Here is a 25,330-nt window from a genome sequence, read left to right as displayed (position 1 = left end):
AATAATTTCTCTGTAGAACCAATTTCTTAGGAACCAAAAGCAAACTTTAATAGTCTTGACAATAAAAGAATAGAACTGTACCACACATCCTATGCACTATCATGGATAAATATGTACAGAAATACAGAGAAACTTCCTCCAGAACAGCTACAAAGTGACACCTTGTGCAGACAAACAGAAACGGTTCCTCACAGCACCCCTGACCACAGCAAAGTGCCCTTGACGGTGTCTGATAAAGCAAGTCAACACTTCATTATGTTCATGGCATTAAACAGTGAAACGAAGGAAACAAACGCGGTTACATGTTAGAACTTCTTCAAGTACCTGAAATAAACTGCCTTTTGGACAAGCTTCGGCCGTTTTAGTTGCGGTATCACGTAAATTATCGTTTCTTCGGTGGTGACTAATTAAGAAGGGGGAAATAAGGCTTCATAAACGAGCTGGGAGTCGCTGGCAATGACGGACCAAAGCTCGGGGCTGCGGCAGCGCCCTCTGTACACGGGGACAGGGACAGGGACACCCGGGCTGGCGCCGCTCCCGGCGGGCCGGGGACGGACACGGGCGGGGGCGGCGATGCCGGGGAGCCCCGGGGGCACCGGGACCCACCGGGACCCACCGGGAGCGGCACCGGGACCGCTCCTAGAGCTGCTTCCTGTCGGCGGCCGGGCCGGGCTCGCTGCGCGGCGCGGGGAAGGCGTGCTGGTACAGGTGTCTGTGCGTGGCGGCCGCGCTGTACAGCTTGTACAAGGCCTGCGGAGAGACGGCACCGCTGAGCGGCTCCTGCCCACCGGGGATCCCCGACACGGGGAATCCTGAACGCGGGGAATCCCGAACCCGGGGGATTCTGATCCCAGGGAACCCCAATCCTGGGGAATCCCAATCCCAGGGAACCCCAATCCTGGGGAATCCCAGTCCTGGGGAATCCCAAACCCCAGGGAATTCTGAACCCAGGGAATCCCAAACCCAGGGGATTCTGATCCCAGGGAATCCCAATCCTGGGGAATCCCAATCCTGGGGAATTCTTAACCCAGGGAATCCCGGTCCCAGGGAACCCCAATCCTGGGGAATTCCAATCCCAGAGAATCCTGATCCCAGATCCCAAACCCAGAGAATTCCAAACTCGGAGAATCCCAAACCCAGGGGATTCTGATCCCAGGGAATCCCAATCCTGGGGAATTCTGAACCCAGGGAATTCCGATCCCCAGGGACCCCTAATCCTGGGGAATCCCAATCCCAGGGAACCCCAAACCCAGGGGATTCTGATCCCAGGGAATCCCAATCCTGGGGAATCCCAATCCTGGGGAATTCTGAACTCAGGGAATCCCGATCCCAGGGAAATCGGATCCCAGGGAATCCCAAACCCGGGGGATTCTGATCCCAGGGAATCCCAAACTTGGGGAATTCCAATCCCAGAGAATCCTGAACACAGGGAATCCCGATCCCAGATCCCAAACCCAGAGAATTCCAAACTCGGAGAATCCCAAACCCAGGGGATTCTGATCCCAGGGAATCCCAATCCTGGGGAATTCTGAATCCAGGGAACCCCAATCCCCAGGGACCCCTAATCCTGGGGAATCCCAATCCCAGGGAATCCCGAACCCAGGGGATTCTGATCCCAGGGAATCCCAATCCTGGGGAATCCCAATCCTGGGAAATTCTGATCCCAGGGAAATCGGATCCCAGGGAACCCCAATCCTGGGGAATTCCAATCCCAGAGAATCCCGATCCCAGATCCCAAACCCAGAGAATTCCAAACTCGGAGAATCCCAAACCCAGGGGATTCTGATCCCAGGGAACCCCAATCCTGGGGAATTCTGAACCCAGGGAATCCCAAACCCAGGGGATTCTGATCCCAGGGAATCCCAAACCCGGGGGATTCTGATCCCAGGGAACCCCAATCCTGGGGAATCCCAATCCCAGGGAATCCCAATCCTGGGAAATTCTGATCCCAGGGAATCCCGATCCCCAGGGACCCCTATTCCTGGGGAATCCCAGTCCTGGGGAATCCCAAACCCCAGGGAATTCTGAACCCAGGGAACCCCAATCCTGGGGAATCCAAATCCCAGGGACTTCTGAACCCAGGGAATCCCAAACTTGGGGAATTCCAATCCCAGAGAATCCTGATCCCAGGGAATCCCGATCCCAGATCCCAAACCCAGAGAATTCCAAACTCGGAGAATCCCAAACCCAGGGGATTCTGATCCCAGGGAATCCCAATCCTGGGAAATCGGATCCCAGGGAACCCTAATCCTGGGGAATTCTGAATCCAGGGAATCCCAAACCCGGGGGATTCTGATCCCAGGGACCCCCAATCCTGGGGAATCCCAATCCTGGGGAAGTCTGAACCCAGGGAATCCCGATCCCAGGGAACCCCAATCCTGGGGAATTCCAATCCCAGAGAATCCCGATCCCAGATCCCAAACCCAGAGAATTCCAAACTCGGAGAATCCCAAACCCAGGGGATTCTGATCCCAGGGAATCCCAATCCTGGGGAATTCTGAACCCAGGGAATCCCGATCCCGGGGAAATCGGATCCCAGGGAATCCCAATCCTGGGGAATCCCAATCCTGGGGAACCCCAATCCTGGGAATCCTGAACACAGGGAATCCTGATCCCAAACCCAGAGAATTCCAAACTCGGAGAATCCCAATCCCAGGGGATTCTGATCCCAGGGAATCCCGATCCCCAGGGACCCCTAACCCTGGGGAATCCCAATCCCGGGGAATCCCAGTCCTGGGGAATCCCAAACCCCAGGGAATTCTGAACCCAGGGAATCCCAAACCCAGGGGATTCTGATCCCAGGGAACCCCAATCCTGGGGAATCCCAATCCCAGAGAATCCTGATCCCAGGGAATCCTGAACACAGGGAATCCCGATCCCAGATCCCAAACCCAGAGAATTCCAAACTCGGAGAATCCCAAACCCAGGGGATTCTGATCCCAGGGAACCCCAATCCTGGGCAATCCCAATCCTGGGAAATTCTGAACCCAGGGAATCCCAAACTTGGGGAATTCCAATCCCAGAGAATCCTGAACACAGGGAATCCTGAACACAGGGAATCCCGATCGCAGATCCCAAACCCAGAGAATTCCAAACTCGGAGAATCCCAAACCTGGGGAATCCTAAACCCAGGGAGTCCCGAACACACAGAATCCCAGTCCCAAGGAATCCCCCAAACCCAGGGAATCCCGATCCCAGGGAATCCAAAGCACACGGAATCCCAAACCCAGGGAATCCCGATCCCAGGGGATCCCAAACCCAGGGAATCCCAGTCCTAGGGAATCCCCCAAATCCATGGAGCCCTGATCCCAGGGAATTCCAAACTCAGGGAATCCCAAACCCAGGGAATCCCAAACCCAGGAATCCCAATCTCAGGGAATCCTGATCCATCCCAACCCCCTGTGCATTCTGTGCACCAGATTTGCCAATTTTCCAAGCACCTCATCCCCCCTGAGCTCTATGGATCCTTCCTTTGGACCATGAGTGGGGCATTTGGGGTTGTTTTCCCTGTTTTGGTTCCTGCAGCCTCAGCCCCGGGGCTGGGGGTGGCACAGGGGTGGCACAGGGGTGGCACCGCTCCTTGTCCCCATCATCTTCCTGCAGATGTTGTGGGTCTTTTCTTTCTGATTTTACCATTTTCCTTCTGATTTTATCATTTTCTGTTTGTCCTGGGGCCAGGCCAGGCTCAGAAGAGGCAGGAGCAGCTGTGGGGCTGCAATTCCCACATGGAACCCACAGGGCTGGGCGCCATCTGACCCCGTGAGGTGACAGCTGGGGGACACCCTCGGGTCCCTCCCTGCCCTTCCCCACAGCAAACGGCAGGAGGTGCCAGGACAGCGCTCAGGCCTTGGTGTCACCCACCCACTGTCACAGCTCTGACACTGCCATTCCAATGAATTTGGGGCAGAATAAACCAACCCCAGCCCAGCAGCTCCCGCTGGCAGTGCTGGCACACCGGGATCAGCTCTGGCAGGGCTGGCAAGGGGCACCAGGACCCCCCCAGTGCCAGGGGAGGAGCTCTGTGGGCTCAGGGGGTGAATGGAGGAGGAGGAGGGTGAGGATGAGGAGCCTCCAGAGGTTGCTGATCCCATCCCAATTCTGGGATGGGGTGCTTTGGATTGTCAGGGAACAGAGTGGAGAGGCAGAAGAGAATTCACACAACTTCTCTGCTTGTTTTTCTGGGAAATTCACCATCCAGGGCCCCTCACAGAATTTTGTGCTCTTTTAGGGGTTTTTAATGCCAAACCAGTCCCACAGGGCTCAGTTTTCCATGGCAGGGTTTGTTCAACACCTCATCCACAGCAAACCCTGTGCTCTGCTCCTGTGCCCCTGGGAACCACCCTGGCTGCTGGGAGGGACGGGAATGGGAATGGGATGGGATTGGGATTGGGATGGGAATGGGATGGGATTTGGGATGGGATTGGGATGGGAATGGGATTGGGATGGATGGGATGGGATGGATTGGATGGGAATGGGATGGGATTGGATGGGATTGGGATTGGGATGGGGATTGGGATGGGATTGGGATGGGATTGGGATGGGAATGGGATGGGATTGGGATGGGAATGGGATTGGGATGGGGATTGGGATGGGATTGGGATGGGGATTGGGATGGGGATTGGGATGGGATTGGACAGGGATGGGATTGGATTGGGATTGGGATTGGATTGGGATGGGGATTGGGATGGGATGGGATGGGAATGGGATGGGAATGGGATGGGATTGGATGAATGGGATGGGAATGGGATGGGAATGGGATGGGAATGGGATGGGAATGGGATGGGAATGGGATGGGGATTGGATGGGATTGGGATGGGATTGGGATGGGATGGAATTGGATTGGGATGGGATTGGGATGGGATGGAATTGGATTGGGATGGGGATTGGGATGGGAATGGGATGGGAATGGGGATTTGGGATGGGAATGGGATTGGGATGGGATTGGGATGGGGATTTGGGATGGGGATTTGGGATGGGAATGGGATTGGGATGGGATTGGGATGGGGATTGGGATGGGAATGGGATGGGAATGGGATGGGAATGGGGATTTGGGATGGGAATGGGATGGTTTTTAACAGCCTGAATTTCCTCTAAAGGAAGTGCCCCAGAACTCAGGGGCTCAGGAGGTGGCACTGCCACTCTGGGGACACAGTGAAACATGGAAATGTCTGGTGCCACACCTGGGCCAGCTGGGGCGGCTCTGGGACCCAGAGCTGCAGTAAATAATGCCCATGTGCAGGAAATTTGGCTTTTTCTTGGTTTAATCAGATCCTGGTGAGGCTCTGCCCCAGGAACATTCCAGAAGCTCCCACTGGGGCCCTGCAGGGCTGGGCAGGAGGAGCACAGGGAGCTGAGCTGGGCACACACACAGAGCTGCTGAGAGCATAAACCAGAAACACAGAATGGACTGGCCTGGAAGGGAACCCTAAAAACCCAAACTTAGTTCCAATGCCCCTGGAATGAGCAGGGACACGTTTGGCTGTCCCAGGGTGCCCCAGTGCCCACCTGGCCTTGGGCACTGCCAGGGATCCAGGGGCAGCCACAGCTGCTCTGGCAATTCCCAATTCCCAATCTCCCATCCATCCCTGCCCTCTGGCACTGGGAGCCATTCCCTGGCTCCTGTCCCTCCATCCCTTGTCCCCAGTCCCTCTCCAGCTCTCCTGGAGCCCCTTCAGGCCCTGCCAGGGGCTCTGAGCTCTCCCTGGAGCCTTCTCCTCTCCAGGGCAACATTCCCAGCTCTCCCAGCCTGGCTCCTGTGGCTCCTCTGTCCCTGTTCCAGCAGCTCCAGACCCTCGTGCTGCAGGAGCCCAGGGCTGCAGCTCTCAGGGTCTCTCTGAGTGGGGCACAATGTCCCTGTCCCATCCAGGTTTTCCTGTTCCTGGAGGGCTAGGCAGGAGCATTTCCCCTCAGAGCAGGATTGCACTCCCTGTGCCCCCTGTGCTCTGCATTCCCCCCAATCCAACATGGGCTGGTTTTTCCCAAAAACAGCACCCCCAGCAATTCCAGCAGCACTGAGAGGCCTGCCCAGCCCTGGGGGCTCCCCAGCTCTCCCTGCCTGCACCAGAACAATTTGGGGCTTGGGTTTGGGTCTGACCCTGGCACAACAGGAGAATCCCCAAAGAGCTGATGGGACAAAGCTGAAAATCCCAATCGTGTCCTGCCATCCCCAGCCAGATCTCTGTCCCACCTGGCTCCTGCAGGGCAGTGCCCACACCCACAGCCTCCCCAGCACCCAGAGCTGCTGCCCAAGCCCTCTGGCTCCCATCCATCCCCAGCAGCCCCAAGGAGCTTTTGGGGCCAGGATGCTTTCCCAGAGCCCAGGGCTGGCAGCATGCAGGGAGCAGGAGCCACTTACCTCGTTGGTGCTTCCCTGGGAGAGGCAGGGCAAGGGGAGACAGAAAGAGAGAGAAACAGCTCTGTGGATCTCAGTGTGCATGGCAGCCATCCCGGGCTGCTCACCCCCAATCCCCGCTCTGCTCCCACTGCCAGGGCCACAAACCCTTCCTGGGAGCACCTTCCCTTTTCTTGGGAAGCCCCAGGGCCTGTGGGAGCCAGGACAGCTCCAGGCACTTTCCCCTGTTTGCTTTCCCCCAGCTGGGCGTGGTGCAGTGGGGCAGCACCTTCTGCTGCCCGGCTCCTGTTCCTGCTGAGCTCTGCCCTGGCATGGAACATTCCAGCACCTTCTGCTGCCCAGCTCCTGTTCCTGCTGAGCTCTGCCCTGGCATGGAACATTCCAGCACCTTCTGCTGCCCAGCTCCTGTTCCTGCTGAGCTCTGCCCTGGCATGGAACATTCCAGCACATCCCAAAGGCTCCTGTTCCTGCTGAGCTCTGCCCTGGCACGGAACATTCCAGCACATCCCAAAGGCTCCTGTTCCTGCTGAGCTCCTGCCCTGGCACGGAACATTCCAGCACATCCCAAGGCTCCTGTTCCATCTGAGCTCTGCCCTGGCATGGAACATTCCAGCACCTTCTGCTGCCCAGCTCCTGTTCCTGCTGAGCTCCCACCCTGCCATGGAACATTCCAGAACCTTCTGCTGCCTGGCTCCTGTTCCTGCTGAGCTCCTGCCCTGGCATGGAACATTCCAGCACATCCCAAAGGCTCCTGTTCCATCTGAGCTCTGCCCTGGCATGGAACATTCCAGCACCTTCTGCTGCCCAGCTCCTGTTCCTGCTGAGCTCTGCCCTGGCATGGAACATTCCAGCACCTTCTGCTGCCTGGCTGCTGTTCCTGCTGAGCTCTGCCCTGGCATGGAACATTCCAGCACATCCCAAAGGCTCCTGTTCCTGCTGAGCTCTGCCCTGGCATGGAATATTCCAGCACATCCCAAAGGCTCCTGTTCCATCTGAGCTCCCACCCTGGCATGGAACATTCCAGCACCTTCTGCTGCCTGGCTGCTGTTCCTGCTGAGCTCTGCCCTGGCATGGAACATTCCAGCACATCCCAAAGGCTCCTGTTCCTGCTGAGCTCTGCCCTGGCATGGAACATTCCAGCACATCCCAAAGGCTCCTGTTCCATCTGAGCTCTGCCCTGGCATGGAACATTCCAGCACATCCCAAAGGCTCCTGTTCCTGCTGAGCTCTGCTCGGGCATGGAACATTCCAGCACATCCCAAAGGCTCCTGTTCCTGCTGAGCTCTGCCCTGGCATGGAACATTCCAGCACATCCCAAAGGCTCCTGTTCCTGCTGAGCTCTGCTCGGGCATGGAACATTCCAGCACATCCCAAAGGCTCCTGTTCCTGCTGAGCTCCTGCCCTGGCATGGAACATTCCAGCACATCCCAAAGGCTCCTGTTCCTGCTGAGCTCTGCCCTGGCATGGAACATTCCAGCACATCCCAAAGGCTCCTGGGCAGGGTCCCTGGGCAAAGGGACACTCGGGGGCTGGGACAGGATGAACCCAGCTGGGACAGCAGCACTGGCCAGCTCTGGGATGCAGGAACAGCACTCAGTGCTGCCTCTCTTTGCCCCAGAGCTGCATGGGGAGCAGGAATGTGCTTGTTCTCCATGAAAACCTCGCTGGTGGAGGAGGGCAGGGAAGGAGAGGGGCCCTCCCTGCCAGAACTCAGGGCTGGGACGGCTCCTGGGGGATGCAGGAGCTCCCCCAGCTCTGCAGGGCAGAGCAGGAGGGCACTGCAGCCTCTGGGGTTGTGCCCTTGCATGGGGAACAGGGCTCAGGGGGAGTCTGTGGGATTTCCCTTTCCTGCAGGGGGAAACCAGGGTCTGGTGGCAAAACTGGCACAGCCAGGATCTGCCTCGACCTCTGGCACAGCTGGGAGAGCCCAAACCCTGCCCTGAAACACAGAGAGCCCAAACCCTGCCCTGACACAGGGACAGCCCAAACCCTGCCCTGACACACAGAGAGCCCAAACCCTGCCCTGACACAGGGACAGCCCAAACCCTGCCCTGACACAGGGACAGCCCAAACCCTGCCCTGACACAGGGACAGCCCAAACCCTGCCCTGACACAGGGACAGCCCAAACCCTGCCCTGAAACACAGAGAGCCCAAATCCCTGCCCTGACACAGGGACAGCCCAAACCCTGCCCTGACACAGGGACAGCCCAAACCCTGCCCTGAAACACAGAGAGCCCAAACCCTGCCCTGACACAGGGACAGCCCAAACCCTGCCCTGAAACACAGGGACAGCCCAAACCCTGCTCTGACACAGGGACAGCCCAAAGCCTGCCCTGGAGCAGGGACAGCCCAAACCCTGCCCTGAAACACAGAGAGCCCAAACCCTGCTCTGACACAGGGACAGCCCAAACCCTGCCCTGAAACACAGAGAGCCCAAACCCTGCCCTGGAGCAGGGACAGCCCAAACCCTGCCCTGGAGCAGGGACAGCCCAAACCCTGCCCTGGAGCAGGGACAGCCCAAACCCTGCCCTGGAGCAGGGACAGCCCAAACCCTGCCCTGACACAGGGACAGCCCAAACCCTGCCCTGGAGCAGGGACAGCCCCAAACCCTGCCCTGACACAGGGACAGCCCAAACCCTGCCCTGACACAGGGACAGCCCAAACCCTGACACAGGGACAGCCCTGGCTGCTCCTCTCTGACAGCCACAGCCATGCACACACCAAGCACACACACCAGGATCCTCCCCCAGAGCTGCCCATCCCCACAGGGCCCCACAGAATCCCACCTGGGGACGGGTGAGACAAGGAGGAAAGAAAAAGGCAGAACCAAAGAGCTTGCTGGGAGTTTTCTCAGCTCTACACAAGCTTGTTTTCCACACTGGACAGAACTGGGGGCTCAGGGACAGCTCCAGCCTCGCTCACCCCCTGTGCTGCAGCCACTGGGCAGCCCTGTGAGCTCCCCCTTACAACAAACTGCACAAACTCATCTGCAACAACTCCTCTGCCCCTGCTCTCCCCACATGGAAGCTCTAAGGAACAGATTAAAACTTCAATTAAAACTGGAAAGGCGCCCCTGCACTGATCTAACAACCCTAAAAACCAAAACCATCTCAAAGGGGGAGGAAAACCCCCAGAAAAAAACTCAACGCTTAAAAACCCAACCAACCCAGTGGGGTGCAGGGAGGCCACTTTTGGTGTGATTTGTTTGGAAATCAAAAGCTCTTTATCCTACCTGGTCCCACAAGGCTGCAGCCACTTGGTCTATTACAGCTCCCAGTTCTCTGTACTCCCCAGAGTATCTGATATAAGCCCAGGTACAGAGTGTGATAAGTGTCAAGCCCAGGATCATGTTGCACAGGCTGGCTATGATGTCCAAGCCAATGAAGCCGGTGACGCCGGCCAGCACGTAGGTGATGAAGATGACGACGAAGAGCGTGGCCGGGGTGCGGGCGGCGTGGAAGATGTTCTTGCTGTCGTTGTGCTTGATGTACTGGATGTAGAGCTCGTCGATCTCGGCCTCCAGCTGCTGCAGGTAGCGCCGGCTGAACTCCTCCCCGCCCATCTTCTTGACGCCGCGGAAGAGCCGCACCGCCTCCTCCCGCAGCTCCGAGTGCCGCGCCTGCAGGTCGCTGGGCGCCAGGAAGGGCTTGTCCCCCCCGCACACCTGCGGGAACACGGGCAGGCACCGAGGCACTGAGGGGGGGCTCTGGGGAATCAGTGCTGGCATTGGGAACCGTCACTGACACGGGGAAATCGTCACTGAGATGGGGAAACCATCACTGAGATAGGGAAACCATCACTGACATGGCACTGCTGGGATGGCAATGCTGGCATGGGGAAATCATCACTGAGATAGGGAAGTCACCCCTGACACAGGGAAATCATCACTGAAATGTCACTGCTGATAAAGGGAAATCATCACTGAAATGGTGATATCATCCCTGACATGGCACTGCCAGGATGGCACTGCTGACACAGGGAAATCATCCCTGAGATGGCACTGATAACACAGGGAAATCAAACCTGACACAGGGAATCACTACTGGCACAGGGAAATCATCCCAGAAATGGCACTGTTGATACAGGAAATCACTGCTGGCATCACTGAGATGTCACTGTTGATACAGGGAAATCATCACTGAGATGTCAATGCTTATACATGGAAATCACTCCTGAAACATCACTGCTGACACAGGGAAATCACTCCTGAAATGGCACTCCTGAAACGGTGAAATCATCCCTGAAATGTCACTCATGATATGATATGGGAAAATCACTCCTGGAATGGCATTTCTGACACAGTGAAATCACTCTTGAAACAGGGAAATCACCCCTGGAATGGCACTCCTAACATGGGAAAATCACTCCTGAAATGGCACTTGTGACACAGGAAAATCACTCCTGAAACAGGGAAATCATCCCTGAAATGGCGCTGCTGATACATGGAAATCACTCCTGAAACATCACTGCTGCCACAGTGAAATCACTCCTGAAATGGCACTTCTAATATGGGAAAATCACTCCTGAAACATCACTGCTAACACAGGAAAAATCTAAAATTAGGGTTAGGGACTAGGGGTTATGGTTTGGGAAGGAATTCCTGGCTGGGAGGGTGGGCAGGCCCTGGCACAGGGTGCCCAGAGCAGCTGGGGCTGCCCCTGGATCCCTGGCAGTGCCCAAGGCCAGGCTGGACAGGGCTGGGAGCACCCTGAGACAGTGAGAGGTGTCCCTGCCATGGCAGGGGTGGGATGGATGGGCTTTAAGCTCCCTTCCAACCCAAACCCTTCTGGGATTCCATAAATCTAAGCCAGGAGAGCCAGGACACAGGGGCAGGAAGGGGCAGACTCAGCACCACCCACCTCTTCCATCCTCCTGCTGTAGGTGTCTTTGGCAGTGGCAACTGCTGCCAAATTGTTGGCTTCTGCTGTGGCCTGGAAGGGCAGAAGGGACACAACATTTAGGTGCAGAAGGGCAGGGTTAAGCTGTGCAGGTGACACAGCCAGGACATGTGTGTGGCACCCAGAATCAGCCAAGGGGCTCTCCCGGCCTCCAACCAATCCCAAATAAGCCCATCCCATATTCACACATCCTGCATGAAGAGAGGATTCCTCCCCTCCAAGCCAGAGCTACAAAAACTCTGGCTTCAGCTGTGGGAAGCAGCAAGGAAAGAGATAAAAGGCTCAGCCACAAATGAACAGCTCCAGCTGGCTCTGGCAGCCCCCTCCATGTGTCCCCTGCCCAGGATGTCATTCATTCACCTGCAGGGACACATTCCCTGGGGCTGTGTGCAGCCAGCAACTCCCCACAGCCCATCCCAGCTGCGATTGCTCAGCCAGCTCAGGCTCCTGATGCCAAACTCTTCCCTTGGGTGGTTACACTGAACAATTTGGAACAAAGTCCCAGCAGTCCCACTGTGCTGGACACACCTCTGCCAATTCCTGGGAATTATTGGCAATTCCAGAGCAGGAATCCCCAGAGCTCCCACTCACACCTACCTGCAGCATGGACTTGGGGTGTGGCAGCTCCTCCCCTTGGTAGATCTTGATGTAGGCCTGGAGAAGAGCAGGGAAAAGGGAATCATGTGGAGCTACAGCAGCAGCCACCCCCACCCAGCTCCAGGCAGGATTCAGAGGCAGGGAAGAGGAGGATGGCTTTGGTCACAAAATGCCAAAGCCACAAGATGGCTTTGGTCACAAAATGCCACTCCTTGGGTCAGCCACTGGAGCTCTCCCTCCTCCTCTCACTCCCAGTGTCCCTCCCAAAGGATCTGCACCTACCTCTGTCCCTTCCCTGCAGGAGAAGGAGCCAAGGTAGCCCTGGGAGTGGGTGGTGAGAATTACTCACCAATGTCTCTCATGGAAATGTCCCAGTAGCCATGACAACAAAAATAAGCTTTTTCCAAAGGCAATTGGAATACAGCCCTCAGCTTATCCCCCTCCAGCCCTCAATTCTCCAGGAAAGGGAAACAGCTCCTCCCACTCCCTGGGCTTGTTGTGTGGTCAAACAAATGACCATGAGGTGTTTGCCCTCTGCTGCAGTGAGTCAGGACTGTCACTGCTCCTGCCTGGCGCAGCTTTCCCCTTTAGCAAGATTCCCCAGAAGAATAAATCCACTTTCTCTGAAATAAATACCTTAAAATACTCCACAAGGCCTCGACAGGTGATGTGGTTGCCATTGATCTCCTTAACATCCAGGTTTTCAGGACTGAGGAGCCAAGGAATCAAAATCTTCAAGTTCTTGATGAACTCATCGTCTATTTCTGGGGAAAAAAAGGAAAAAGAGGCATCACAGAGTCCCAGAATAGTTTGGGTTTGAAGGGACATTAAAGACCATGATGTTCCAGTCCCCTGCCATGGAAGGTTCTTCTCCCAGGGGGTGGAAGGAACTGGGAATGGGCACAACCCCAAGGCTGCCCAGAGCTCCAGGGGGATTTGCACAAAGCTCTCAGGTGGGATTTTTGGTGTTTCCATTAAATTCAACTGTATAGGACTGAAGGCAGAAAAAAAAATCAATGCAACCGCCAGGAATTTGGAAAGCAGGGAAAATCCCCCACATTTTTTTCCATCAGAGCACAAAAAGCTGAGTAGAGCTCTGAGGCAACAAGAAAATTGTGAAAATTGTGTCAGGCAGCTGCTGACAGCTCCTGTCTGCACACAGCAATTGTTCCACACTCTCAGCACCTGAGATGAAGGGGGAGCTCCAGGGCTCAGCTCAGTTCCCACCAGCACATCTCCCTCCTGCTGCCTTGCTGTCCCTCCTGCTCTGCACACAGCAAGTCTGAGCCAGACAAAACCAGGGGACAACTCACATCTCTGCCTGCTAATTTATTTTTAGTAGTTAATGGTCCACTTTATTGCTAAGATTGCAGCAGCCTGGAACCAGCCAGGCTGGTGAGGAGCTCACAACAAACACCTAAAAATATCCCCAGCACGTGGCTCCTTTAGGGGTGGAGAATCTCAGCACAGCTCTTCTCTCCTTCTCTCTTGTTTTTAACCTGCTGAACCAAGCCTGCCCTGTAGGGAAACCACTGATCAGATAAGTCAAGGCAGATTAAATATTCCCTGGAAAGCTTTTCAAAGGGAAATAACTGTTGTGAGAGCTTGTGGAACCAGCCTTGCAGCAAGCAGGCTCTGCCCGTGCAGGTGAGGCACAGGAATTTCCTGCAGCTCTAACACCACATCCACAAACATCCAGATAAACCCCTGCCCTTCCCAGTTTTCCTGTCACTGGGTATTGCCAGCAGCAACCTTTTGTCCCTCCACATTGGTCTGCTGCACTGGGGAGTGTGAACAGCACTGGGAGGGGGATCCAACTGCTCTCCCAGGAGGTTTTCCATGGAAAAACACTTTTGGGGGTTTCAGGAACAAGCAGGACAGTGTGCCAGGGTTTCCAAGGAATCAGGGTAGAAAGCAGAGCTCTGCCTCTGTACCTTTGAGTTTCCCATCGAAATTGGGGTTGGTGGCGACTTTGAGGCCGGGGTGGGGTAAGAGGAAGCAGGAGATTTTGGTGAAGCAGGAGTGGATGTGCTTCCTGACATTCTGCAGCTCCTCGTGCTGGTTGCCTGACACCTGTGGAGACAGGGAAGCACAGAATATCCTCAGCCCTGCCCAGACCCCCAACAATCCCAGCCTGGGCATCCCTGGCAGCCCCTGGAGCTCTGGCAGCCTCGGGAATGTCACCATTCCCTGGGGCACCCTCTGGATGAAGAACCCTTCCCTAATATCCAGTGACACTCCCCTGGCACAGCTCCAGCTCTTCCCTCAGGTCCTGTCAGTGGTCACCAGAGAGAAGAGCTGGTGCTGCCCATCTACTTCCCACAGTTTGAGTTTCCTTCTGCTGGGAACATTGGGATAAAGCTGGCAGGAGCACAGGGTACTGCACACTGTGGGGGAAAGGAGAAGATTCCACAGGCATGAGGACAAAGAGAAGGAACTGGAATATCCCTGCCCACATGTCCTGGAGCATGTTATTGTCCTCTGGGAATTGCACATGGCCATGGATGACTGGAACACAAAAACATTTGGGATTTCCCACCAGGGCCTTGCTTGTCTCACATATAATTAGGTCTCTCCACTTAGCAGATCAGCCATGCATTTCCTGACTGATCCCAAGCAGCCCTTGCCCATCATTTTGATTGTCCAGCTCCCTAATTTAACTAAAGCATCATTCCCAGGCTCTTGGGAATCTGCTGACTCCCATTGCCTTGGGCTCTCCCAGAGTCCCAGGGAGCTGGGCTTGGGCAGAACCCTGAACATGGCAAGGAAATTCACCCTCCCCAAATGGCTCCTTTGGGAATTCACCCACCCCAAATGGCTCCTCTGGGAATTCACCCTCCCCAAATGGTTCCTTTGGGAATTCACCCTCCCCAAATGGTTCCTCTGGGAATTCACCCACCCCAAATGCCTCCTCTGGGAATTCACCCTCCCCAAATGGTTCCTTTGGGAATTCACCCTCCCCAAATGCCTCCTCTGGGAATTCACCCTCCCCAAATGGCTCCTCTGGGAATTCACCCTCCCCAAATGGCTCCTTTGGGAATTCACCCACCCCAAATGGCTCCTCTGGGAATTCACCCTCCCCAAATGGCTCCTTTGGGAAATTCACCCTCCCCAAATGGTTCCTTTGGGAATTCACCCACCCCAAATGGCTCCTTTGGGAAATTCACCCTCCCCAAATGGCTCCTCTGGAAATTCACCCTCCCCAAATGGCTCCTTTGGGAAATTCACCCTCCCCAAATGGCTCCTTTGGGAATTCACCCTCCCCAAATGGCTCCTCTGGGAATTCACCCTCCCCAAATAGTTCCTTTGGCACTTTAAGGCACTGTGTGTGACCATAACCTGCACTGTAGCTCACAGCTGACCTCCAGGGCTGAGACCACCCAGCTGAACAGGAAAATCATGGAATCACAGAGTGGATCAGGCTGGAAAGGACCTTAAAGATCATCCCTTCCACTACCCAGAACCCAGAGCAGGCAAAACATACCTTCAGCCTCTTCTCCAAAAATCTTGCACCCCCATCAGATCCGTAGGAGAATTCATAAGGGAAGCTCCAGTCGCGAACAAGGAAAATGAGGGACTGGGAAACACAAACAGTGGGGTCACTGAGCACCCTCATCTCACACACCAACACCTGGCCCTGAGTCTCCTCCCAGCTCCAGCAGCATCTCCCACCTTTCCTGGTGGAAATGAGAGGTCCCAGGTGCAGGGACTGAGACCACCCCACTGTCCCAGCCCCAAATTCCTGCACCAGTTTGAGTCCCTGGCTGGGAGAACGACATCAATCAGCCAAAGTGCCCAAGAAAAGGGATTGCTGCTAAGCAGGACTAAAGGCAGCAAGCTCCCTAATTCCAGCCACATTTAGTTCCATCCTATGGGAATTCTACAGGCTCAGTTTTTCAGCCTTTTTCACCGGGCAGCCTTCCAGACAGACTTTTAATGAGAAGCAGATGCAGAGGAATGAGGGTGAATAAGAAATCATTGGCTTTTGTAATCTTTATTGAGGCATTCAAAGTTCCTGGGCAATAAATAAATAAATACCAGAACGGTCAACTTTGAATCTTTAAAAAAAAAATAAGTTTTGAGAAAAAAAATGAGGTCTCCACTGCTTCATCTGTACAACATCCCATGAAGGAAATAAAGGGTTTGGAGGGGGAAATCCTGGATGCCAAAGCCCAGGAGGGCCTGGCAGAGGTGCCAGAGTTCCTCTCAGGAACAGGGATAAGCAGCTCAGCAAGTGGAACCCATTTCACTGGAATTTCCCTAAAGTTTATCTATGTTTAGAACAAAAATCTAATGGAGGGAGGGGAAATATTCCTGCTATTTCTCTTTCATAAAACATCAGAAAAAGTTAAAAAAAAGAGGAGAGAACAGTGAGCTGGCCCTTTTGAACTGCAGGAGAAGCCACAGTGAGTGCACCCAGTGAGCTGGCTCAGGACAGGCTGTTCTCAAACACCAGAGATGCTTCAGAGACATGCCCGTGCTTAGGACTTTTCCACAAACACATTTTGCACGCCTTGAGTTGGGATTATTCTTTTTTTTCTGAAGTAAAATTGTTCCAGACAGGCTGTGCTTACCACTGCCTTTGAGAAGGCTCCACTTTCAGGGCCTGCCTCTGGTGAGGGCTCCTCAGAGTGAGGAGAGGAGGAGCCAAAGGGAAAATGTGAATTTTCCACTGCCAAGTCTCATTTCCCTTCCCTTCCAGCAGGATCAGTGCCACTGCATTTATTCACCATCACACTTGGAGAATCCCAGGATGGTTTGGGCTGGAAGGGACCTTAAAGCTGCCATGGCAGGGACACTTCCACCATCCCAGGTTGTTCCTAACCCTGCCCAGCCTGGCCTTGGACACTCCCAAGGATCCAGGGGCAGCCACAGCTGCCCTGCCAGGACCTCCTCATCCTCCTTTTTCCTGCTTTCCCATCCACCCTGTCACATTCCAAACATGTTCTGCAGGAAGCAGCCCAGGCTGGATGCAGACAGGAGATCATTTCTCACTGGCCACAGCACCACTGACCCCTCTGCCACATCTGGCACATCTGGCACACCCACAAGGGTTCCCAGTTTGAGCATTTCCCCCTGATCATTCATGAAGATGACACTGAGCCTGGGGGGATCCCAAGGAAACACTTCTGAAGGATGATGATTCCCCACAATTAGTTGCAATTAGTTCAGCGTGCTCTGGCATCTATCAGTTAATGAGTTTTTAATCCATTAACTATGGATTAAACCAGACAATGCTGACTTCATTTGCTTTCCATCAGCATCCTGGAGAGATAAGGCTGACAGAAGGCAATGGATCATGGTGAGAGTTACCTTTATCAGCCCAGCTCTTTCAAAAACTGATAATGGGATTGTTTGACAAGACTCACCATCCACAAACTGTGCCTTGACAGCAATTACAGTGTTTGGGAGCTTCAGAGCCTCTTATCCAGCCCTAATGAGTTAAGCATGTTTAAGTCTCTCCTCACAGCCTCCTTTTCACTGATGGAGTGGGAAGTATCTCAGTTTCACTGGAATATTTGGCTACATTATCCCCCAGTATTTAAATACGGAGCAGGAATATTTATTTAATGTCTGGCTTTTTGCTGTACCATATTACAACGTTCTTCAAGCTCTTTCCTGTCATATATTTTTACCATACATATTTTTAGGTTTACCATTTATCACAGCAGAATCCAATACACCTGAAAAATCTCAACTTGTCCATTTGTTGCATTTTTTAACTTTTAAATTTTATTTCCACTTCCTGACCACAGACACCTTATAAACCCCTTGGTCCTTCCAGGACAACAATTCTCTTTTTATGTGGGAAAGCAAATGTAAAATAGCTGTTAACTCATTCCCAATTACTCTTTGGATTTTTACAGCATGCTTTGTTCTCTGCTGGATTTTATTTTAGGTTGGGTGAGGGTTTGTGAACTTCCTAATCAAAACACTCCTGTGTCTTTAAAAACAGGAACCAACCTCACCTACTGTGACTGCCCAATGCTCTCTCTTTTTTTTACCACCAGCTTTTCCCAGGTTGGGGAGCAGAAGGATGAACAGATGTCCCTAATTTGAAGCTAAAACCCCACTCACACCGAGTTTTCCCACAGCTCTGCTAATCCTTATCCTTTCAGGGATTCCCAGGGCAGGCGAGTTCAACCCTCTCAGAACAAAGGCTGGGCAGAGTTCCTGACAAACCTGCAGCAGCACCAGCTGCTCTGCAAGCCTGGCAGGACAGGGCAGAGCTCTTGGCAAGGCAGGGGGTGAGGGAGGAAAGAAAGAGGGATTTTGGATGTGTTTGGAAGCACAAAGCCCTTCCTTGGAGCAGCCGAGCGATCCCCAGGCAGTGCCAGCTCCTCCCACGCCGCAAACTGCAGTGACACCTCGTGGTGAAGGCAGCGGGACACACGAGCAGCCCCGCACTCACCTGGAAAGGCTTCTGGAACGTCTCCTCCATGGCCAGCCGGCCATACTCGGTGAAAAGCTGGAAGGAGAAGGAAAGGACAGGACAGGACAGTGAGTTTGGCACCGTGGGACACGGGGACAGCAGCACCGAGCTCTGTGACAGGGACAGGGCCCAGGGGAGGCTGGAGCTGAGCCAGGCCAGCTCCCCCCCTCCAAAAATCTTGCACCGCCCTCAGATCCATAGGAAAACTCATAAGGGAAGCTCCAATCATGAACAAGGAATGTGAGGGACTGGGAAACACAAACAGTGGGGTCAGTGCTGCTCTGAGCCCACAGCGCCCTCATCTCACACACCAACACCTGGCCCTGAGTCTCCTCCCAGGGTCAGGATGGGAACCAGGGAATGTTCCTGCCCCAGAGGGTGCTGGCACTGCCCAGGGAATGCCAGAGCTGCAGGGGGATGGCACAGCACTGCCAGGGGTGCCCAGGGTGGGGTTGGTGGGGTCTGTGCAGGGCCAGGAGCTGCTCAATGACCCCTGGAGGGAATCCTGTGATTCCCTGGAGCAGCAGGGGATGTTTATGAGTGAGCAACACCAGACACAGAGAGGCTCTGGGCTCCCAGCTGGCATCCCAGAGGCACAGGAGCTGCTGTGGAACCATCACCCTGCTGAGCTCTCATGTGAGAGATCCCAGCCTGCAGCTCCTGCCTGCCAAAGCTGTGGAAAATGGCTCACATCAGCTGCTTCCACACCAACCAGAAACTCCTCGTGCTCCAGGGGCTGCTGGAGCCCTGCTCCCTGCAAACACTCCAGGAAGGAAAGGAAATGAATTCAGAACTAAGTACTTTCCCTGCAAACCCCTGCTGTGCAAAGACTCCAAAATCAGCCTAGCAGCAAAGTTTGAGGACTCTCCAGTCTCTCTGCACTCTAATTTGTAACTGAAGGCACAATAATGTGTTTCACAGATGCCTAAAAATGGGTCAACTTGTTAAACAGTCATGGCTTAAAATCCAAACTGAAAGATCAGAGCTACACTGAATAAATTCAGTGTTAAAGAAGTGTTATTGTTAATAATATTTATGGACTGAGATAATTCAGAAGTATTCAAATGCTGATTTTTTCAGCTGGACTTTTGCTTTTCTTTCCTTTCCTTAAGCTCCTGGAAAAACCTATTAATTAATCAACCAATCAATCAAGTGAACAGAAGAGAAAGCAGAAGGTAATTCCAGGAAATAGGCAGGACACCTGTGTCACAAAAATCCCATTAGCTGCTTGTCCCCAACAGTCAGGGCTGGAATCACCCTTAGAGGGTCACCTGTACTGAGGCAGCACCAGATGGCAACATCCAGGCTGGTAATTCACAATCACAGAATAAAAAAAAAAAGGTTTGGGTTGGGAGGGACCTGAAATCCCACCCAGTTCCAAAGCCATGGGCAGGGACACCTTCCACCATCCAGGGTTGTTTCAGCTCTCATCCAAGCTGGCCTTGGGCACTCCCAGGGATGAGGCAGCCACAGCCTCTCTGGGAAACCTGTGCCAGGGCCTCACAGGCAGAAATTCCTTCCTTTATTCCATCCAACCCTGCCCTCCAGGAGAGGAAGCCATGCCCTGGGGTCACTCCATGCCCAATTAGGTCACCCCAAAGCTTCTCTTACCTGCAAGTGCTGCAGATCATCCTCCTGCACGTTCTGGGACAAGTTATAAACCTGCATCGAAATAAAAAACCAACTTCAGATCACTCAGAGCAGCCTGTCCTTGGGGCTAACACGTGGCTGGTGTGGCTAAAGCTGTGACATCCCCACGGGGACAGGGCAAGGTCCCAGTGGTAGGAAGGAAGCCCTGACAGGCTCTGTAGTTCCTGGCTGAACTCCTTACCTGGATGGAGCTGATCATGGTGCTGAGGGCAAACACGGTGGCTGAGTCCCTGAGGGTGGACTGGCTGTCAAAGGTGCCCTGGGTGTCCATCAGCAGCACTGCAACCTGCGGGGCACAAAGCTCCTGTCAGCTCCCACGGGGGCAATGGCAGCTGGGGGGCTGTGCTGGGGCCTCACTGCCTCTGCCCCAGCCTCCCCACTGCTGGGGACAAGGGAAAAGCCACTCCTGACAGCTGGGTGACCACAGCAGGCAGCAAAACTCTGCAAGGCACTGGGGGAACCGCTCTGCTCCTCTGACACCTGCTGGCAGTCTGAGTGTGCACCAGAAACCAAACACAAACTGCACCTCCCAAACACAAACGGCACCTCCTGAACCCAAACTGCACCTCCCGGACCCAAACACAAACTGCACCTCCCGAACCCAAACACAAACTGCACCTCCCAAACACAAACTGCACCTTCCGAACCCAAACACAAACTGCACCTCCCGAACCCAAACACAAACTGCACCTCCCGAACCCAAACTGCACCTCCCGAACCCAAACTGCACCTCCCGAACCCAAACTGCACCTCCCGAACCCAAACTGCACCTCCCGAACCCAAACCCAAACTGCACCTCCCGAACCCAAACTGCACCTCCCGAACACAAACTGCACCTCCCGAACCCAAACTGCACCTCCCGAACCCAAACTGCACCTCCCGAACCCAAACTGCACCTCCCGAACCCAAACACAAACTGCACCTCCCGAACCCAAACTGCACCTCCCGAACCCAAACTGCACCTCCCGAACCCAAACCCAAACTGCACCTTCTGAACCCAAACTGCACCTCCCGAACCCAAACACAAACTGCACCTTCTGAACCCAAACTGCACCTCCCAAACCCAAACTGCACCTCCCAAACCCAAACTGCACCTCCCGAACCCAAACACAAACTGCACCTCCTGAACCCAAACTGCACCTCCTGAACCCAAACACAAACTGCACCTCCCGAACCCAAACACAAACTGCACCTCCCAGACCCAAACACACTCAGCCAGCATCAGGAATCACACCCTGAATGCCTCAGTGTCACTTGGGTGCCATGCTCTGTGCTGAGGTGCAGATAAATACAAATATTCCTGATAAATACAAATATTCCTGGCAGGATGCTCCAAATCCGCCGTGACAACCCTGAATGAAGAAACTTCACCTTACAACTCCAGCTCTAGGAAAGAGAAGGAGTTTGTAGGACATGAGACTCAAGATTTTTGGGAATAATACAGAAATAAACTCTGGGATGCCCAGAATTGAGGGACACTTAGAGAACATATCAGGGACACTTGGACACCACATCACCTCACTTTGTTAAACCCATCTTTGTGCTGGTGTTCACAGGGGTCTCAGGTTGAGGGAAGAGATGAGGATCTGACTCCATGTTTCAGAAGGCTGATTTATTTTTTTATGATATATATTATATTAAAACTATACTAAAAGAATAGAAGAAAGGATTTCATCAGAAGGCTGGCTAAGAATAGAAAAAGAAGGAATGGTAACAAAGGTTTGGGGCTCAGGCAGAAAGTCCAGACCAGCTGACTGTGATTTGCCATTAATTACAAACATCCAACATGGGCCAATTAAAGATCCACCTGTTGCATCCCACAGCAGCAGATAATCAATGTTTACATTTTGTTCCTGAGGCCTCTCAGCTTCTCAAGAGGAAAAATCCTAAGGAAAGGATTTTCCATAGAAGATGTCTGTGACACATCTTTAACGTGTTTTTCACAGAGGTGTGTACAACTTCCCAGTGGTTCTACAGACTGTCAGTTACACTGAAGTTTTTACATCACTACCATAAATGAGTCTCAGGCAAAATCACCCCATTTCACTCCTCTGCTCTGTGAAATACCCATGTTAAAAATTATTATCAAAATTACATTCTCTAAAAAAATATTTTTATATCACTTCCTTCTGTTATTAAACAGAGACACGGTATTGAAAACCTTCCCTAAGGAAGGTTTGGACAACCACCTAAGACAAGGCAGGAGAGTCTCAAAAGCTGGAAAAGGAGGGAAATGAGCAGCAGAGACACACACAGACCTTGGTGCCGTCGGGCTTGTCCACCAGGAACACCTCGCTCCAGATCTGGATGCCGGTTGTCTCCCGCTCGGAGCCGCCCCTCCAGGAGAACCCGGTCAGGGGCTCGTTGTAATCCCCGACCCAGTCCACTGCCTCCTGCAGGGAGGAACACAAACAGCTGCTGCAGGTGGCAAAAAAGGGCTAAGAACCCCATAAGGGAGGTTTTTCTTTCCTTCTACTGTCAAGGCACCACAAATCCTGGGCTCAGTTTTGGGCTCCTCACAACAAAGACATGGAGGGGCTGGAGAGTGTCCAGGGAAGGGAACGGAGATGGGAAGGGGCTGGAGCACCAGGAGGGGCTGAGGGAGCTGGGAAGGGGCTGGAGAATCCCTGAGGGAGCTGGGAAAGGTCTGGAGCACCAGGAGGGGCTGAGGGAGCTGGGAGGGGGCTGGAGCACCACGAGGCTGAGGAGTGGAAAGGCTGGGAATCGAGGAGCTGGAGGGTCTGAGCACCAGAGGGCTGAGGGAGCTGGGAAGGGGCTGGAGAATCCCTGAGGGAGCTGGGAAAGGCTGGAGATCCGGGCTGAGGGAGCTGGGAAGGGGCTGGAGAATCCCTGAGGGAGCTGGGAAGGGTCTGGAGCACCAGGAGGGGCTGAGGGAGCTGGGAAGGGGCTGGAGCACCACGAGGGGCTGAGGGAGCTGGGAAGGGGCTGGAGAATCCCTGAGGGAGCTGGGAAGGGGCTGGAGCACCACGAGGGGCTGAGGGAGCTGGGAAGGGGCTGGAGAATCCCTGAGGGAGCTGGGAAGGGGCTGGAGCACCAGGAGGGGCTGAGGGAGCTGGGGAAGGGGCTGGAGCCCCTGAAGAGACTGAAGGGGCTGAGAAAGGGGCTCAGCCTGGAGAAAAGGAGGCTCAGGGGGAACCATCACAACTCCCTGACAGGAGAGGGCAGCCAGGTGCTCCCAGGAAAAAAGGAAACATTTTGATGTTACACCAGGGAAGGTTTGGGTTGGATATTAGGAGATGTTTTCACTGGAAGGGTGGTCACACATTGGAACAGGCTGCCCTGGGCAGTGATGGAGTGCCCATCCATGGAAGTGTCCAAAAGACACAGATAAGACACCTGAGGATGAGGTTCAGTGGTGAGCAGGGTGATGCTGGGTTAGCAGCTGGATTCAATGATCTTCCAGGGATTTTCCAGCCTAAATGATTCTGTGATTCAGGGCAGCAGATGTGAACATTTCTGCTCCAAAATCAAGTCCAAAAGAAACTTCTGCCTGGGGAAGGATCTGCTCTGCTTTATTCTGTGAATCCCACACTCATGAGAGCCTTGAGCATTCCCAAAGCACCAAACCCAGCTCATCCCTGAGCAGCACCCGGGAGCAAGGAGGAGCAGCAGGCCTGGGAAGGGCCCTGAGCTGCAGCCCTATTGGAATATGAATCCCAGTATCACCAGTTAGATTGTGCCTGGGCCAGTCTGACCCTCGCTGCTGAGCCAAGGCACAGCTGTGCTGTATCACCCCAGAGACACCTTTGGCTTGCCGGTGGTCTCAGCTGGGCACCAAACAAGTCCAGGCTTGTCAGGGACTCCGTTTACCTCAGGAAGAGGCTTCAGGCGAAGGGGAAGAGAAAAAAGGAGGGATTCTGCTGGAGGGTTATATGCAGTGGTTTATTCCATGGTTACAGAGGTCTGAGTCTTGGGGAGACCTCCAACAGAATCCCAAGCACATGGCTGGGGTCACCTTTTAAGCTCAGGGGGGGGGAGGGGACAGGTGAGCCACCAACCAGGTGGGGGGGCGGGGTCTCAGGGGAGAATGACAGCTGGACAGGCCAATGACCTCTGGGCCTGAGGGGCATCCTTTGAATTCAACCAACCACACGACGCCTTTGCTGGAATGTTAAGCCTGATTGACAGGACTCACTCAGCATGGGGGCGAGGGGGAAGGGAGAGGCGTGAAGGCACACCTTGGGAGGGACCCGAGAGTCTAAAACAGGACATTACAACACACTACAACACAGCCCTACCTTGTTGTACATGTAGCGCAGCATGAAGTCCATCAGGAAGGATTTTCCTTTCCTGAAAGCCCCAGCCACGGACACAGCCACCACCTCCTTGTCCCTGACAGCCTCGGAGAGCAGGATGCGGTTCAGGGCGGCCTCGTCCAGCTCGAAGGAGTGATCGTCCTTGACAATGAGCACCTGCACCGGCCCCGCCTTCCTCACCGACTCCTCCTCCTCAGAGCTCCACTCGTAGGTCTTGTCTGCAAAGCTGCCTGTGGGGACAGGGAAAACCAGAGGGGTTTGGTGCCTTCCTCTGCACTGGGAGGGGTCAGTGATCCTGTGTTTGTGGGGGTCTCAGAGGAAGGCAGGAATGATGAATCTGACTCCATGTTATCATGTTCTAATTTATTATTTTAAGATACTATTTTATATTAAAGAATATTAAACTATACTAAAGAATACAGAAAGGATACTTACAAAAGGTTAAAAGATAATAATGAAAACTTGTGACTCTTTCCAGAGTCTCGACACAGCTTGGCCCCAATTGGCCAAAGAGTGAAAACAGCTCACAGCAGAATCCAATGGAACAATTACTGTGGGTAAACAATCTCCAAACACATTCCACATGAGCACAACACAGGAGAAGCAATGAGAGAATACAGTTTTCATTTTTCTCTGAGGCTTCTCAGCTTCCCAGAAGAAGAATCCCCCTCCCAATCCTGTGCAAGGGGATTTTTCCAGACAATATGACGGTGACAGTCAGTGACAGCAAGGCTGGACAGGGTGCTGAGAGATCCAAAAACTCAAACATCCACCCCAAAATGGCACCATCCAGAGCAGATCTGCTGCACCTGGCCTCAGATATCCCAGTGGAGGCTCCATGCTTCTCTGGGGTCATCTGACCCTGTGCTGCACACAGGCAGAGCATTCCCTGCTGGAACCTCCCTTGGTAAAACACATCCCTTTCATTTTATCCTGCATGGAAAACAACCTGCAACTCTACACAAACAGGGCCTGCCACAACACCTCCCTTTGGCCATTTCTCAGCTGGAAAAGTGAAGTCCAAGCCTTCTCATCATCCCTTCTACCTCATTACCTAGGGTTCTGCTCTGCTCTGGTCCTTCCTGAAGGCTGACCCAAACAGAAGCAGCTCTCCAGCTGAGG

General features: G+C 53.9%; 1 protein-coding gene across 2 annotated transcripts in view; it reads right to left on the bottom strand.

Annotated features, from left to right (window-relative positions):
• Window positions 1-22: 22 nt before the first annotated feature.
• Window positions 23-25,330, bottom strand: part of ATL1 (atlastin GTPase 1) — a 36,559-nt gene continuing 11,251 nt past the window's right edge. The window contains exons 2-14 of one of the 2 annotated variants that reach the window (XM_064715933.1): window positions 24,191-24,438; window positions 22,190-22,324; window positions 20,113-20,217; window positions 19,893-19,943; window positions 18,261-18,317; window positions 15,333-15,425; window positions 13,783-13,921; window positions 12,485-12,612; window positions 11,849-11,905; window positions 11,213-11,284; window positions 9,586-10,017; window positions 6,356-6,370; window positions 23-750 (exon numbers count right to left, since the gene is read on the bottom strand). In XM_064715933.1, coding sequence (XP_064572003.1) covers window positions 640-750; window positions 6,356-6,370; window positions 9,586-10,017; window positions 11,213-11,284; window positions 11,849-11,905; window positions 12,485-12,612; window positions 13,783-13,921; window positions 15,333-15,425; window positions 18,261-18,317; window positions 19,893-19,943; window positions 20,113-20,217; window positions 22,190-22,324; window positions 24,191-24,438 — 1,643 coding nt within the window. In that variant the 3' untranslated portion in view covers window positions 23-639. The remainder of the gene's footprint in view (window positions 751-6,355; window positions 6,371-9,585; window positions 10,018-11,212; window positions 11,285-11,848; window positions 11,906-12,484; window positions 12,613-13,782; window positions 13,922-15,332; window positions 15,426-18,260; window positions 18,318-19,892; window positions 19,944-20,112; window positions 20,218-22,189; window positions 22,325-24,190; window positions 24,439-25,330) is intronic. The other variant, XM_064715934.1, reaches the window with a different exon arrangement.

Source organism: Zonotrichia leucophrys, chromosome 5 (genome assembly GCF_028769735.1).
Source record: "Zonotrichia leucophrys gambelii isolate GWCS_2022_RI chromosome 5, RI_Zleu_2.0, whole genome shotgun sequence".
Taxonomy (NCBI): domain Eukaryota; kingdom Metazoa; phylum Chordata; class Aves; order Passeriformes; family Passerellidae; genus Zonotrichia; species Zonotrichia leucophrys.
Note: the sequence above shows the minus strand (reverse complement) of the source record. Positions and strands in the feature narration are given on the sequence as shown.